The sequence below is a fragment of the Rhinopithecus bieti genome, unplaced genomic scaffold (genome assembly GCF_001698545.2).
Source record: "Rhinopithecus bieti isolate Rb0 unplaced genomic scaffold, ASM169854v2 scaffold_27006, whole genome shotgun sequence".
NCBI lineage: Eukaryota > Metazoa > Chordata > Mammalia > Primates > Cercopithecidae > Rhinopithecus > Rhinopithecus bieti.
This window is the reverse complement of record NW_016813373.1, coordinates 3437521-3455975: the sequence shown is the minus strand read 5'-3', so window position 1 is coordinate 3455975 and position 18455 is coordinate 3437521. Positions and strand designations below refer to the sequence as shown.

Below are 18455 nucleotides of genomic sequence, written 5' to 3'. Positions count from 1 at the left end.
CCCAGAAATGTTGCCCTAGAAAATATTCCAGAGACCTCATAAAAAATGGCATTTTTAGGATTTGACGTTCATTGTGGAAACTCACTGATTGGAGTTTTTAGCATATATTGCCTTGAATATAGCAGGAGGGCAAAAAATATTTCTTAATTAATTGACAGAGTCCACCTATTTAAGTTCATGTGATTCATGACCCCTTGCTGAAGCAGCAGAGTTTGTCAGCATGGGTGATGTGCAGGGCCTGAGTTCTCATCTATAAAAGCAGGGCTGGTCACTGAGGTCCCTTCTACTGTCTATGATTGTCACTAACTTCCATTAGCTCCTTTATTTAAATACCACAACATGAAAACTGTGACATTTGGTCAGTACTCATATATATACACATGAGAGGTATAAGAGGGGGCATTTTTAAACAAAAGTAACTCTGCAAATGTATCTGCCACCTCTGTGATCAAGAATGCCCTTATCACAGGGTCAGGATCCCTATCAGGGGCTTGAGACCAAAAGTGGTGACTAAGGACCTCGGGATGCTTAGCTTCGGGAAAGCAACCACAAAACTCTCAGTGATTTCAGTTTTGTGTCGTCCCATAATATAGAAATGCTCCTACTTTTTTTTTTGTCTAAGAACATTAGAACATGCCTGCCTGCCTTTGCCACATTTTATAACTCATGAAGAAGAGTCACACACCAGACTGAGTCACTCTCTTGACACCTTGAAGTACAGTGCATGGGTTGTGTTAGAAAAGACTGAATGGAAGTGAGGCTTTGTTATTGTCAAAGCCCGATGCACCAGACAGGCACCTCTAGATAACCTGCATTGTCACTGGAAGTGTGTCAGACATTGCCGGGGAAGCAAATGCCCACAAGGGTCACCTGTGCATCGTCTCAGATATGGTGTCATCTGAAAGCAGGAGGCCTTACTCTGCTGTTCTCCATGGGATTGTTTCAGAGAGAAGAAGAGAAATCTCTTCAATGAGACAATTTTTATTCTGATGAAATAAAAATTTCCCCATATCAACTGATTCCCGTCTAGATAAACATGGGTCCCCTCTTCCCATGTGGAAGAAACTTATCCACACAGTGGCATGAATACGTGTTTACCTTCAAGAGTACAAACTGCACTGTGGAAAACAGTCCCGGCATAACGACTTGATTCTAAAATCCTTTCTGATGCACAATTTGATGATGATTGTGAGTGGGGAAGATGAGGAGGAAGAGCTCACTGGCTTTTCTATCTTTTTTCAAGATATTAGAAAGGGATCACTGAATTGTTTATGACTTAAGTTTATAAAGGATGAATAATTGATTCTAAGATTCACTTACAAAAGATTCATTAGCATTCACTTACAAAAGCCTGCACATTGGTACCTGACTTAACCAGTAAGGCTCAACAATTTCAGTAATCCCTATTTCTCTCTAGTAACTCAAACTCAACCTTGGAAAACTCAATGCACCACTGGAGCACTCCCTGTGGCACTTAGTGCTGGCAAAGCTCTTGTGAGTTAACTCTGCACCCTCAAACACTCTTCTTCCTGAGACTTCTCAGCTTCATGGGACTAGGGATGACAATATGATGGCATCTTAATGCAAAGTAAACAAATTAATGAATGATGGGCAAAATGGGCTTTAGAGTTAAAAGATATGGGGCTTTCACTTTTAGTGTCTTAAAAAAGTAAAATCTACAAATGATAAAAAGCTAAGCACAAAAGTATGAAGAGGCAAAGTCCTAATTCCCTAATACCTCACCCGTGAAGCATGGCAGAATAAGCCACCCTAAAATACGCCCACTTTGGCATAAGGACTATTTTGAGCTAAAGGTAACCGAAAACAGCAGGTGCAGGAAGGGAATTCTGACCTCCTCTTTTCTTCCTGAAAGTAGGAGATGAAACTCCCATACGATCAGGGAGGAGGAAAGAAACACCAGGAGGAAAGAAACATTCTCATCACCAGAGACAGGGAGTCAAGGCCAAGACAATTCTGTACTAAGAGACTTCGTTAAAATAATTTTTTTCTTCCTTTAGTCTCCCCACATATTTCAGGTGCTTTTCCACAACTATCTCTGTTTATTCAACCTAGTATACAAATATGTGGGTTTTGTCACTTCTTGGGTCTTCATTTTTCTATAGGGGCTCCCATGTACATGTAGAAATTGATATCTTTTCTCCTGTTAAATCTGTCTCATGTCAATTTAACTCTCAGGCCCAACCAGAAACCCTGAGAGGGTCGGAGTAAAGTTCCGCCTCCCCTGCAAAAATGAAATGCAATTACCAGGTGGGTCCCTGGTAAATCTTGGCCTGAACACAGTTTTTCCTTCATGATCATCATTATTTTCAACTGGACCTCAGAGAAGCAGATTCATCCTAACCCTCATTCTGTGACAGACCCCTACTAGTAGCTCATGCACAGCCCACTTTTATTTACGTTATTTTGTTTTTTAAAAGTAGTGTAATAAACACCTGTGAAACCAAAATAAAAAACAAAAGCGAAGACCTTGACAACCACCCATAGCTGACTCCATGTGAGCTCCCATCCGTGTGTGTGTTCCCACAACCCAATGTAACTATCACTGCCTCACTTTGCTTTTATATAGTTTTAATGCACCCCTTTGTGTGCCTTTAAAAGACAGACTATTTCAGTTGTTTTCAACTTTATAGAGTGCATCATGTTCTATGTAATCTTTCAGGACTTACTCTTTTCCTATAATATTAGACAGCTAGGGCCCATCCAATATTGTACACTGCTGCTGTGCATCTGTTTGAACTGCTGACTAATATCCCATTGTGTGACTATAGTGTAGTGCATTCACGCAGACTCCTGTTAAAGGCATTTGGGTTGTTTCTAATATTTAAGGCATTTTTACCAAGTGCCAGACAATGCCACAAGCAGTGGGCATACCCTATTTCATTTGTTCTCCAGCCCCACAAGACAGGATCTTTCACTTCCATTTCTCTCTGAGAAAACTGAAGCTCAAAGACAGTAGATCACTTGACTGATATCAAATTAAAGCATTAAATGAAGGTATGAGGATGACATGCCTTCAATGGTGGTATGAGGATGATCTACCTTTATGGTATGGGACCGTCCTTCCACTCATGGGGAAAAAGAAGCCTCATCTTATTTTATGCATCAGTATAGTAAATTGATCCCGCATGTCAGCAAGTAGGAAAAGTAAAACTCTTCTCTTGGCCCTCCCTCCAGAAAGATTTCTTAATTGAATTCCAGGAATCCAATGTTTTGATTCACAGTTTGAAATACATACACACATGTATGTAATGTGTGTACACACACACACACACAGGCACACACAAGCGTACTGCTGTGGGGAAAACAGAATTTTCTCCTCTGAAAGCTTCAGCACTAGCCAGTCTGTGAAGCATGCTGCTTCAGGGTGTCAATGTTAAGTAAGTATTCTTTCTTTTTTTTTTTTTTTTTTTTTTTTTTTTTTTTTTTTTTTTTTGAGACGGAGTCTCGCTCTGTCGCCCAGGCTGGAGTGCAGTGGCCGGATCTCAGCTCACTGCAAGCTCCGCCTCCCAGGTTTCCACCATTCTCCTGCCTCAGCCTCCCGAGTAGCTGGGACTACAGGCACCCGCCACCACGCCCGGCTAGGGTTTTGTATTTTTTTTAGTAGAGACGGGGTTTCACTGTGTTAGCCAGGATGGTCTCGATCTCCTGACCTCGTGATCCGCCCGTCTCGGCCTCCCAAAGTGCTGGGATTACAGGCTTGAGCCACCGCGCCCGGCCAGTAAGTATTCTTTCAAACAGAAAAGAGAAATTCTCCTCCGTTCAATCTCTCTTTATAACTCTGAGATAAGGGAGGTATTTAAAAATAGCATTTTTCAGATATCCTGGATGACAAGGTGGTTTGGCTGTGTTATCAAATATCTGCTGTCCCCAAAGGCAGATAAAGTAGATGAAAGTGATCAGCAGTGAGGTGGGCTACGGAGGTTGTGACCATAGCACAACATTTACCTGAGGGTGAAAACATCAGCCGCATCATTACACTGACATTGTAAATGGTAAGTGGATTTTAACATGTCCAGTTTTCTTTGAAAGTAAAAATTAAATGACAGAGCCCATTACCTACCCCCTGAGGTCTCCTAACTGCGACACCACAGTGGCCATAGCTGCTGTGATTCCACAGACACTGAGCCAGGGTAAAGTGATTATGTATTAGGTAATTTTTGTCACAATTTTCTGGAAGAATCAGAGATAACATACCTTCTTCTGCTTATGATTTTGATTTATGGGGCTATTGATACATTTATGTAATAGTCAAATTTATTTTGGGGTAGGGGCGACTGTGTCAAATGTACCAGTGTCATCGGTACTCTCAAGAAATTTGTCGGCCGGGCGCGGTGGCTCAAGCCTGTAATCCCAGCACTTTGGGAGGGCGAGACGGGCGGATCACAAGGTCAGGAGATCGAGACCATCCTGTCTAACACGGTGAAACCCCGTCTCTACTAAAAAAATACAAAAAGCTAGCCGGGCGAGGTGGCGGACGTCTGTAGTCCCAGCTACTCGGAAAGCGGAGGCAGGAGAATGGCATGAACTCGGGAGGTGGGGCTTGCAGGGAGCCGGGATCGGGCCACTGCACTCCAGCCTGGGTGACAGAACGAGACTCCGTCTCAAAAAAAAAAATTAAAAAAAAAAAAGTTATTCCTCAATTTGTTGAATCTTTGTGCCAAAAGGAGCTGAACCAGTGTAGGTGGAGACAAAGGAAGCAGCATAAATGTCTAACTTATAACTCCCCAGGGAAACGAGAAGAGGAAAAATGAGACACTCCGGTCCCGCTCTGTTCCTCATCCCCCGTTCACAAACCTCACGCCTGGCCCACACTCAGCAACAACAAAGACATCTGTCACTTTCAGGCCGAGGTGCTGTCTCCAAAATTACTGACCTCTGCTCAGANAAAAAAAAAAAAAAAAAAAAAAAAAAAAAAAGAAATTTGTCTCCATTTAGGTGAAACACCAACAGATTTGTAGCCTCTGGCACAACACAGCCTCTTTGAAGGAGAGGACAGCTTCAAAGTCATACAAAGTACATTTTATCATTAAGGTTAGAGTCACTTCTAGAACAATCTAGAAAACTACTCGTTATTGTTTTTTAACTTTTGAACGTGCAATGACCTTTTAAATGAAACATTTAGGGATAGTCATCTGTTGGTAATCAACAATCATATTTTCAAGTTTCTACTATAAGTGGGAAAATGTATTAGGTACTCTACAGATCTTCATGTGATATAATCTTTTTCTTCAAGTTAATTTTTTTTCTTTTCTTTTAAACTTTCCAGTTGTGATACACCTAACACACAGAAGACATATAATATTATCTGTACATTTTTTTTTTTTTTTTTTTTGCAAAATAACAATTGAACGTTCATGTAATTACCAGCCAGATTAAGAAATAGAGCCTCTCGTTCCATTGTCTTCCATTTGGTCAGAAACAACTAATATTCTGAATTTAATGTCCTTTCATTTCCTTATATATCTTTATTGTTTTACCATATACTAATAGACAATATATGCCTTAGTTCTGCTTTTTTGACTTCATGTGAATGAAACCATATGTAGACATGTACCACTGCTTACTCTACTGCCTCATCCTTACAAGATTCCTCCATCATGATGTGTGTACCTATAGTCACTCATTTTCACTGATTTATAGTATTCCCGCAGTTTAGATGCCACAGTTTAGTTACCCATTATATTTTCAATGGACATTTGGGTTTTGCCTTTAAGAGCTTCTTAATTTTAATACAGTCATATTAATTAATGATTTTCTTTAAGAACTACATCCTTTGTGTCTTATTCAAAATTCTTCCCTACCTCATGGTCATAGTGATAGTCTTCTCTGTTTTCTTCTAACTGACCTACAAAGTCAGCTTTGTCATGTGTTGTAGGTCTGTTTTCTTTATTCTGTTCTGTTACACCAACCCACACTTTCTCAATTACTAAAGCTTTATATTAGATCTTGATTATATGGTAGGCAAAATGGAATTCACTCTGAACACATTTTAGCTTTAAAAACAATGCAGTTGTCCCTTGGTATCTGTGGGGGATTGGTTCCACAACCTCCCTGCAGATACCAAAATCTGCAGATGCTCAAATCCCTGATATAAAATGGTACAGTATTTGCATAACCCCCACACATCCTCCCATATACTCTAAATCATCTCTAGATTACTTATAATAACTAATGAAGTGCCTACACATCACTTCATTCACATGAATTCAACATAGTACTTGGTGTGCGGCAAGTTCAAATTTTGTTTTTTGGAACTTTGTAGAATTACTAATTTTGCATATTTTGATCTATGGTTAGTTGAATCCATAGATGCAGAATCCATGGATATGGAAGGCCGACTACATAAGGAAAACAGAAACTAGAACTTACTTTGCTCTGGGTTGATGAACTAATCCCGGAACCTCTTTATTAGTTTTAAGTCTTACATTTGAGCTGGCACTTTTTTCCTGAAACACATAAACACACACATGTAAAAGACAGGATTAGAATCCACAATTAAACAAGCGTATGAGTTTTATCACAGAAACGTTCAATCTGTTTGGGCCCTGTACTATGGCTGGTTACCTCACAAGGGCAAAAAAGTCCTTGCAAAGATGACACACAGAACAGGTAGAACCTGCCAAACAGGGAGCATTGCTATGAAAAGAGAAATTAGCTTTATAACAACTGTCACTCTGTTTAGAAAACAATGTGCAGTTAATATTTAATTCTTTAACACTAATAGTAATGAATGAAAGAACAGAAGATCTAGTATCAAGAGAAACAAAACAGCAGCAATACAATCACAGCCTTTGTTCACTTGCTCAGGTTAACTGACTTCCGAGCAATTTATTTGTAAAAGACAACTGCATTTACTGAGATGTAAAGTTTGCTGAAGGCCCTAGCTGTGACAGAACAGGAACATGACTAAAACCCACAACAAATGCTGAGATTGAATTCAGTTGAGTTAATGCAATTCAATCCTAGCCTGTATTCAAGGAACACTTCTTTGGCTTTTAGCCCGACCTAATATCTTATTCCCAATAACTAGCCACATGGGAAGGAAATACTCTCAAATCTTAAATGCTAGTATATCAGTAAGGACATGATCTCAATGATACTACTGCTCTGTGTTTTTCAACATTATCTTAAAAAGATATTCAAGGTAATTTATAATTTGCTCACGAAACATACCCCTGAAATGAAAGGAAAGACCACTCTGAACCTATGTAACAGGTGACTATATACACTTGAGGAACTTGACGTAAGGCCACAATTAAAGACCAAGTCTAGAGTGAGGAATAAAAACTGCCATGGGCCGATGCAACATTCTCATCACATGCAGAGTGATGTGGGATGACACATAAAAAAGATGGTTCCCAAATGAGCTCTTTTTGAGGTCCTATTTCTCCTAGCACAGCAGAAGCCACCTAAGTCAGTGAAACTCCAATGACTTACACATTCTGGTTGTTTGTTATTAACCATCAAACATGAGCTTATGTGCCTATCATCAGTACTCCTGTGATTTTGTTTGTGTTCTTTTAGGAAAGAAACAATCATAAATTTCTTGCAGTCTGTCTTACCTTCTTTACCTTATACTAACTTCAGAATGTTTTCATGAACATCTAAAAAGGATAAAACATATTGTTCGGTCTATTGACGTACGTCAGGGAATGGCAGATGAACACTCCTAATCTTTTACACAGCAGGTGGGAGAAATTAGAAAACCTGAATGCACTCACATCAGAAGGTCAGGGCCCATGTCCTTTCTTTACCACATGGGGTAAGAGGCCTCGCACTTCATGGGAGGCACTCAGCAAATACTGGTGAATGAATGAATGAATGATGTCAGCAAGTCATTCACTTGTTTTTAAAATTTAGAGGTAAAAATAGCTCAAATGCAGTCTCTTTGTAGGACTGAAGACATAGGTTCTTTCCAAGTTGGTCCTTTTCTCCTTTAAATCTTAGGTTGTCTTAGATTAAACACTGAAAATGAACAAGACCTTACCCTCTTTCTCTTTCACATAATTTCCACAACTCTTTGAGCTTAAAAGAAATGCACATTGCTGAGGCAGTAAAGTGACTTCTAATTCTGAAAATCCAAAGGATATACAGTGGTATACTATTTATATTCCATTTATTTAACTGTACCCTTGAAAATTATGTTGCCTCAGCAAGTCTTTCTTAAAAGCCCATTCTGTGGTTGCTAAGTAAGGAACAATCTCCCCAAACAACAGAGGCTCAATGGACAAGCAGGACTGAGAACAAGCCGGCCCTCAGTAACACATCACTCCCAGGAGTATACTTCCAGGGCCAAAAGTGAGACAGAGGCAACAGGAAGAAAAGCAGTTTTGGATTTCCCATATAATTTCAAAAGAAACTTCCTTCCACTATGTATTTACAATGTGTTCGCTCAGTTTCACAAATTTTCACTCACCAAGACCAATAATAACCACTCACTGAGCACTTACTGTAAGTCAGGCATTATTCTAAGCACTTACACATATTAATTCATTTTAACATTCACAAATATTTCTACATATTAACTCATTTTTATGCCTATAATACCTCTCACAGATGGGTTCCATTATTATCCCCATTTTACAGATGAGGAAGCTGAGGCATACAGAGGTGAAGCACTTACCTGAGACCATACAAGTAATAAGCAGTAGCACGGGGATTTGAACCCAAGCAGTGTGGCCCCAAACTCCATGCTATTCGCTACTAGGCCAGCATTTCTCAAACTTTTTACAGGCAAATGTCACCATGCCTGGCTAATTTTTATATTTTTGTAGAGATGGGGTTTCACCATGTTGGCCAGGCTGGTCTAGAGTTCCCTTACCTCACATAATCTGACTGCCTTTTACCTATCAAGACCCTTTTACCTATCTCCAAAGTTTGACACATTTCATTGTACAACATAAAAAAATGCCATTTGTTAAAATCACCATCAATCTCATCAGAAAACCATTGACGGAAGCTGTCAAGCTCATGGTAGTGAATGTAAGTTTTCCAAACTTCCAGATTTTGCCTAAAGTTTGAATTTTATCAATGGCAAGAGATACTGTCAGTTATTTTTCTTGAAGTGTCAGGCTCTCTTATTCTTTTTTAAGAAAATGATTTACCAAATACCAGGTCTGAATATCCATAATTTATCTGCCAGAGATCCATATTTTTAAAATAGAGATGATGTCCCATAAAAAACAATTCCTAGTTCAGCTTTCAACTCAATAGACTACGGAGGTGCTTTTCTCCATGATAACCATCTAACTTGGACATGCAGAAGAAATGCTTTATGCATACTTCCCATTTCATCACACAGGCTATTAAAAAGCTATGCATCCAAAGTCTCAGGATACAAAATCAATGTACAAAATCAATGTAAACCGTGGCCGGGCACAGTGGCTCATGCTTGTAATCCTAGCACTTTGGGAGGCCGAGGCAGGCAGATTATGTGAGATAAGGGAGCTCTAGACCAGTCTGGCCAACAGGGTAAAACCCCGTCTCTACAAAAATATAAAAAATTAGCCAGGCATGGTGACATGTGCCTGTAATCCCAGGTACTCGGGAGGCTAAGGCAGGAGAATCGATCATGACCTGCACTCCAGCCTGGGCAACAGAGCAAGACTCTGTCTCAAAAAAAAAAAAAAAAAAAAAAAACATAAAAAAACCCAAAAATCACTAGCACTCCTATACACCAACAACAGTCATGCCAAAAGCTACTAGGAATGCAGTCCCATTCACCACACACACACACACACACACACACACACACACACACACACACACACACAATACCTAGGAATACAGGTAAGCAGGGAGGCGAAAGATCTCTACGAGAACTACAAAACACTGCTCAAAGAAATGAGAGATAATACAAGTGGAAAAAACATTCCACGCTTATGGATAGGAAGAATCAATATTGTTAAAAAGGCCATACTACCCAAAGCAATTTATAGATTCAATGCTATTTCTATTAAGCTACCAATGTCTTCACAGAACTAAAAAAAAACTATTTTAAAATTCATATGGAACAAAAAAAAAGGTCCAAATAGCCAAGGCTATCCTAAGGAAAAAGAACAAAGCTGGAGGCATCACGCTACCCAACTCTATGCTACAGGACTATAGCAACCAAAACAGCATGGTACTGGTACAAAACAGACACATAGACCAATGGAACAAAATACCCAGAAATAAGGCTGCACACCTACAACTATCTGATCTTTGACAAACCTGACAATAACAAGCAATGAGGACAGGATTCCCTATTCAATAAATGGTGCTGGAATAACGGGCTAACCATATGCAGAAGCTTGAAACTGGACCCCTTCCTTACGCGATATACAAAAATGAACTCAAGATGGATTAAAGACTTAAATGTCAAACCCAAAACTATAAAAATCCTGGAAGACAACCTAGGCAATAGCATTCTCGACACAGGAATGGACAAAGATTTCATGACAAAGACACCAAAAACAACTGCAACAGGAGCAAAAATTGACAAACGGGATCTAATTAAACTAAAGAGCTTCTGCTCAGTGAAACAAAATGAAACAAAAAACAAAAAACTATCATCAGAGTGAACAGACAACCTACAGAATGGGAGAAAAATCTTGCACACTATGCATTTGACAAGGTCTAATATCCAGCATCAATAAGGAACGTAAACAAATTTACAAGAAAAAAACCCCCAAACAACCCCATTAAAAGTGGACAAAAGACATGAACAAACACTTCTCAAAAGAAGACAGACATGCAGCCAACAATCACATGAAAAAAAGCTTAACATCACTGATCATTAGAGAAATGCAAATCAAAACTACAATGAGATACCATCTCATATCAGTCAGAATGGCTATTAAAAAGGTGAAAAACAACAGATGCTATTGAGGTTGTGGAGAAAAAGGAGCACTTACACACTGTTGGTGGGAGTGTAAATTAATTCAACCATTGTGAAAGACGGTGTGGCGATTCCTCAAAGATCTAAAAACAGAACTACCATTTGACCCCATCATCCCATTACTGATTATATACCCAAAGGAACATAAATCGTTCTATCATAAAGACACATGCATGCACATGTGCATTGCAGCACTACTCATAATAGCAAAGACATGGAATCAACCCAAATGCCCATCAGTGGTAGACTGAATAAAGAAAATGTACATACACACCATGGAGTACCATGTAGCCATAAAAAAGAATGAGGTCATGTCCTTTGCAGGAACATGGATGGAACTGGAGGCCATTATCCTTAGCAAACTAACAGAGGAACAAAAACCAAATATCACATGTTCTCAATTATAAGTGGGAGCTAAATAATGAGAACACATGGACACGTAGAGGGGAACATCACACACTGGGACCTATTAGAGGGTGGAAGGTGGGAGGTGGGAGAGGATCAGGAAAAGTAACTAATGGGTATTAGGCTTAATACCTGGGTGACGAACTAATCTGTACAACAAACCCCTATGACATGCATTTACCTATATAACAAACCTGCATGTGTACCCCTGAACTGAAAATAAAAGTTAAATAAAGGTATGCATACAAGCCACAACATTTTATAAAACTAAATAATTTTTACAGCTTCATTGAGGGCATTCTTAAGTGAAAATAGTGGTGGAGAATACAATGACTACTAATAAGGTTTGATGCCAATGCCTTGGTTTAGGCTAAGTTTACCTTACTGTTTAAGGTGAGTTTACCTTACTGTTGCCATTGCAGCATCAGTGCGTATGTTAACACCATGAAAAAGGCAAATAGCCTCTTAGTATCATTAGGAAAATGGCTTCAAGGACTCCCTGAGAAAGTCTCAGGGACCCCCAGACTACACTTTGACCATAGCACCTCTCTATTTCTTTTGCATAGAAAAGAACTATTAATTATTTAATTATGCTACGTGCCTTATTTTTAAAAACAAATATTTAACAGCCTGATGGGGTAAAATTTACATTCTATAAAATTCCCCCACTATAACTATATGATTAAATGATTTTAGTAAATTTATAGAGCTATGCAGTCATCACCACAATCCAGTTTCAACATAGTGCCATCATCCCAGAAAGCTTCTTTATCACCATTTACAGGTCATTTCTGCTCTCATTCATAATGCTGGGCAACCACAGATCTGCTTTCAGTCTCTAGAAATTTGCCTTTCCTAGATTCATATCATGAAATCACACAATATTTAGCCTTTTGCCTAGCATTTTCACTTGGCATAATGTTTTTGAGATTCATCCAAACTGTAGCATATAATAGTATTTTATTTTCATTGCTAAATAATATTCCAATGTATGGATACACCACATTTTGTTCATCTCCCCATCCCTTGATGGACACTGATACTGTGTTCAGTTTGTGGTTATTATGAATAGCAATGTTATGAACATTCGGATAGAAGTCTTTTTGCAGACATGTTTTCAATTCTCTAAGGTAGATTCTTAGGAGTAGAACTGCTAGATTACATAGTAGGTTTATGTTTCATTATTGAAGACATTCCAGACTGTTTTCCAAGGTGGCTGCACCATTTTATATTCCCATCAACAATGCACAATGGCTGTCGTTTCTCCACATCTGCACCACCAACACTTGGCATTGTCTTTTCAACTATTGTCATTCTAGGTAGTGTGTAGTGGGATCTCATTGTGGGCTTTATTTATTTGAAAAACATGATTTTTTAAAGCTTGTTATATTGTGTATCCTCCAGAAAATTTGCCTTGGGAGCATGTGTATACTTACTGGTTGGCTGCATTTGCATAAAGAAGTCCGTTTTACATTTGTTTATAAACATTTAACTTCTACTTTGGGATTTGTTTGTTGGGAAAGGGTAGGTTTAAAGAGACCTGTGAAGAAGAAGAGGAAGAAGAGGAAGAGGAAGAGGAAGAGGAAGAGGAAGAAGAAGAGGAAGAGGAAGAGGAAGGAAGAGGAAGGAAGAAGAAGGAAGAAGAAGAAGAAGGAGGAGGAGGAGGAGGGGGGGAGGAAGAAAGAAGAAGAAAGAAGAAAGAAGAAAGAAGAAAGAAGAAGAAGAAGAAGAAGAAGAAGAAGAAGAAGAAGAAGAAGAAGAAGAAGAAGAAAAGAAGAAGAGGAAGAAGAAGACAACAAACCAACAGGGCTGGAAGGAGAAAGTGGTGGGAGCAGTGAGACACGTGGTTCACTATCAGAAGCAGCTCAGATGGAGCAGACCCAGCAGAGGGGGCTGAGAGCCAGGCAATACCTGAGGTGCTCCAGAAATAAGAAAAGAGAATTAAATTGCGAGATGACAGATGAAGTAACTAAGACATTGTTTCCCTTAGCAAGAAAAAACGATTTTGATGGTTTTTGACACTTGTGAACTAAGTACTCTCCTTAAAATAAACTGAGACCAACTGTGACTAAGATAAACGCTTTTGACAGGCTCTCCACAGGCAGTTCGTTTTTCATCAGCCATCCACATTTGAATCAGAATCATCTGGGATGTGTGTTAAAATAGAGTTTCCCAGGCCCCACTCAAGACATCTCAAGTGGGAGTCTGTGGAAGTGAAGCCCAGGAATCTGTATTTCAACAGTCTTAGGTTATTCTTCACTGAAAAAAGTTTGAGAACTTCTATTTCAGAGGAAAGATCCTTTACACTTAGTATTTCCCCATTTGGCTCTCTATGGCTCCAGCTTTCAACCTAAGCCTTGGGGCTCTGTGAAGCTGCCTCAGGGTCGACAGGGAGACCCACCAGACCAGCAAAGTCTTTTAACTTTTTTATTATTAATATTTAGGGGCTCCATCAGTTGGGAAAAACATCCATTTCTCAAAAATGTTTGCAAACTGCTGTCAGGTAGTGACAGATTTATTTAAACAGCAAATCAAACAAGTTTTTCCTTTGCTTGGAGTAATTTTATTTATGAATAGAATATACTTGTCAGTGTCTAGAGTAAACTGATCACTCTCTTCTTAGTTTCTCTGATGCTGAAGACAGTCAAACTCACTGTACTTATGCTGTCGTCACGAGCTTCCCAATCCCTTATTCCCTTTGGTATCTCCCAAAGGGAAAGTGAGAATACCAAGAGGATCTTCTTTAAAACATTACTGCCCGGGCACAGTGGCTCATGCCTGTAATCCCAGCACTTTGGGAGGCCGAGGCGGGTGGATCACCTGAGGTCAGGAGTTTGAGACCAGCCTGGCCAACATGGTGAAACCCCATCTCTGCTAAAAATACAAAAATCAGCCAGGCGTGGTGGCGTGTTCCTGTAATCCCAGCTACTCGGGTTGCTGAGATAGGAGAATCTCTTGAAACTGGGAGGCAGAGCTTGCAGTGAGCTGAGATCCGGCCACTGCACTCCAGCCCAGGCGACAGAGCGAGACTCCATCTCAAAAAAAAAAAAAAAAAAAAAAAAAAAAAAGAAAAGAAAAACCCAAAAGAAATTCCCTCAAACCTCACTTTCTTAGTTCTGAAGGGAACGACACCCATGTTCAGGATGCCGATTGAAAGCACTACCTGCAAACGAATGGAACTGCTTTTCTCCTATCACTTCTTTACCTTTTTTATCCCACTTAGTCTAAGAAAGCTGTTGTCCTGTAAGGTTCCCTTTGCAAATTGGTTCTGAATCGATAATGTGGAGAGGAATCTGATTTTCCATTTCTGGGTCCAGCAATAGGAAGTTTGTCTTACAGAGAAATCTCAGGGGCCAGATGGATGCTGGAGGCCTAGAGAAAAGTAGTGAGGATTAGAGTATCGGCTCCTGGGACGGCTAATGAGTGCCCTACACAGAGAGGAGGCACAAAAGAACTAAATTGGGACTCTCAAAGGGTGTGTCCTGCCCACAGACTGTGAGCACATGTGTGTACATTTGCACAACTGCATTTCAGAAGCACATGATAACTAGAAAAAATACTTTGACAACTATAAGCAAGAGATTTGTGGGGAAGTACACATTTTAAAAATTTGGCTATAAAATAAATAATAATTCTAGCTTTGGGGGAGTGACCCATAGGATGTAATCTCTAAGAAAACAATCCCATTTGATGTCTTATACTTGATTTCTCAAGCAGTATTAACATGAGATAGGACACTGTTTCCTTCAAATACAAAGGAATTTTATCTTGTCTTCTGAATGATGGTGATCAGAGAAGCCACCTTGACTCTCAGAATTTTGGGATGTTTACAAACGAAAAGGGCCAAGCTGCCAGATTCAACTATTAACTCGAGCCACCATTATCAATACAACTACCTAAAGTCAACACTTCCATTACAATTACCTGTCCACAGAGATTACTGGAGTTATTAGTTTTTTGTTACAATTATTTAGTAGTAATAAAATCAGCATGTAAAGTCTCAGCCTTTTGGAAGTCATTTTTCTATAGATTAAAATATAGTCATGTATCTCATTTTATATCAAACAAACATGAAGTGGGGCAAATCAGTTTTAAAGCACCTAGCATTTTTCACAAAGTTGCTTTTCAAGGTAGACTGCAAACATTTACAATCTTAAGAAAGTAAACAGAGTTGTAAAAAATTGCTCAGAACAGATTTAATTGCATACCAACAAATTTTTTAAAAGTCATTAAGTCACTATGTCAAAAATTAAAATAAACAAGATATGATATAAATTCCACTGGGAATGATAACATAAGGCTGTTTCAAAAGATAATATATCTCCAAGTTTTCAAAAAAGTATTAGGTACACACACAGAAAATCAACGAACTTGGAAGAACCACATTCAATTTTTATCCAGAGTGTTTTTATCAGTCAGGATAGGGTAGGTTATGCTATAGTAAAAAATGACCCTCAGTATTATTATTATTATTATTGTTTGGATACAGGGTCTCCCTCTGTCACTCAGGCTGGAGTGCAGTGGCATGATCTCGGCTCACTGCAACCTCCGCCTCCCAGGTTCAAGCGATTCTCCTGCCTCAGCCTCCTCCTGAGTGGCTTGGATTACAGGCGCATGCCACCATGCCTGGCTAATTTTTGTATTATTAGTAGAGATGGGGTTTCACCATATTGGTCAGGAGATCTGGAACTCCCAACCTCAGGTGATCCACCTGCCTTGGCCTCCCAAAGTGCTGGGATTACAGGCATGAGCCACAGTGCCCAGCCAATATTAATTATTTATCTCCTGCACACGCTACACGACCAGCACAGGCTGCAGGATGGCTCTGCTTAATATAACCACTCAGCGACTTGGGTTAATGGAGGCCCCATGTCAACAGGTGCTTTTATAATCACCATGGCTGGAGTTCAGCAAAGGTTACATGTTCCTACTTACTTGGCCAAAGCAGGTCGCAGGACCACATCTAAATTCAAGAGAGTGGAAAAAAAAAGGGGTTTTCAAAAAAGTTCATGGAAAATGTGTATTATGAAAAAATTATGCATGGATTTCAAATTTTTTTCCACCAAGATTAATTCATACTGACTAGTTATAACACGTTTGAACAGAATCTAAGTTCAAGGCACTAAAAAGGATAAGATATCAGTTTGAAAACAGCCCCATCAGAGCAATATGAATTTTACTAAAACTGAAGCAAGAACAAACAACAAATTTATGGTGAAGCATAAGTGGAAGAATGGTGAAATAATTGATGCTTGATGAAAAGTTTATGGGGACAATGCCCCAAAGAAATCAGTAGCTTACAAGTGGATAATTCATATTAAGAAGGGATGAGATGATGTTGAAGATGAAGCCCACAGGGGCAGCCCATCCACATCAATTTGCAAGGAAAAAATCAATCTTGTTCATGTCCTATTTGAGGAGGACCAATGATTAACAGCAGAAACAATAGTCAACATCATAGACATCTCAATTGGTTCAGCTTATGTAAGTCTGACTGAAAAATTCAAGTTGAGTAGACTTTCCATTCGATGGGTGCCAAAACTGTTGCACCCAGATTAGCTACAGGCAAGAGCAGAGCTCTCAATGAAAACTTTAAATAAGTAGGATCAAGAACCTGATCCCCATTTCCTCAAAGGATTGTAACAGGAGATGAAACATGGTTTTACCAGTACAGTCCTGAAGACAAAGCACAATCAAAGTGATGGCTACTAAGAGGAGGAAGTGGTCTACATAAAGCAAAAGTGAACCAGTCAAGAGTTAAGGTCATGGCAAAAAGTTTTAGGGATGTTCAAGACATTTTGCTTGTTGACTTTCTGGAAGGCCACAGAATGATAACACCTGATTATTAGGAGAGTGTTTTGAGAAAGTTAGCCAATGCTTTTGGAGAAAAATGCCCCAGAAAGCTTCACTAGAAAGTCCTTCTCCACCATGACAAGGCCCCTGCTCATTCTCCTCATCAAGCAAGGGCAATTTTGCAAGGGTTTTGATGGGAAATCATTAGGCATCCACCATACAGTCTTGATTTGGCTCCTTCTGACTTTTTGTTTCCTAATCTTAAAAAATCTTTCACACAAGGAGTAATCTCTATTTTAAGAAAATCTTGGGCTGGGCACAGTGGCTCATGCCTGTAATCCCAGCACTTTGGCAGGCCGAGGCAGGTGGATCATGAGGTCAGGAGTTTGAGACCAGCCTGACCAACATGGTGAAACCCCGCCTCTACTAAAAATACAAAAATTAGCTGGATGTGGTGGCAAGTGCCTGAAATCCCAGCTACTCGGGAGACTGAGGCAGGAGAATCACTTGAATTCTGGAGGTGGAGGCTGCAGTGAGCCGAGATCATGCCACTGCACTCCAGCCTAGGTGACAAGAGCGAAACTCTGTCTTAAAAAAAAAAAAAATTAAAAAAAGAAAAAAAAAAGAAAATATTGATGAGATGCTGAGGTGGGAGGATTGCTTGAGCTCAGGAGTTCAAGACCAGACTGGGCAACATGGTGAGACCTTGTCTCTTGAAAACAAACAAACAAACAAACACCCAGCTTATATTTAAAAAAAAAAAAATCTTTAGCTCAGGTGCAGTAGTTCATGCCTATAATGCCGGCACTTCGGGAGGCTGAGGCAGGCAGATCACTTGAGGCCAGGAGTTTGAGACCAGCCTGGCCAACATGGTGAAACCCCATCTCTAGTAAAAAAAAAAAAAAAAAAGAAAAGAAAAGAAAAGAAAAAATTAGCCAGGCATGGTGGTGCACTCCTGTAGTCCCAGCTACTCAGGAGGCTGAGGCACAAGAATTGTTTGAACCCAGGAGGTGGAGGTTGCAATGAGCCAAGATGGTGCCACTGCACTCCAGCCTGGGCAATGGAGTGACTCTGTCTCAAAAACAAACAAACAAACAAACAATCTTTAAAGGGCACCCATTTTTATTCAGCTAATATGTTAAAAAAACAAAAAAAAAAAATGTGGCACATATACACCATGGAATACTATGCAGCCATATAAAAGGATGAGTTCAGGTCGTTTGTAGGGACACAGATGCAGCTGGAAACCATCATTCTCAGCAAACTATCGCAAGAACAGAAAACCAAATACCTCATGTTCTCACTCATAGGTGGGAACTGAACAATGAGATGACTTGGACACAGGAAGGGGAGCATC

General features: G+C 39.6%; 1 protein-coding gene across 2 annotated transcripts in view; it reads right to left on the bottom strand.

The window, feature by feature from the left end:
- Nucleotides 1-18455, bottom strand: part of CUNH1orf21 (chromosome unknown C1orf21 homolog) — a 253360-nt gene that overhangs the window by 31975 nt on the left and 202930 nt on the right. For both annotated transcript variants that reach the window (XM_017848107.1, XM_017848108.1), the window contains one exon: nucleotides 6391-6467. In XM_017848107.1, coding sequence (XP_017703596.1) covers nucleotides 6391-6467 — 77 coding nt within the window. Of the gene's footprint in view, nucleotides 1-6390; nucleotides 6468-18455 lie in introns of those variants that run through there.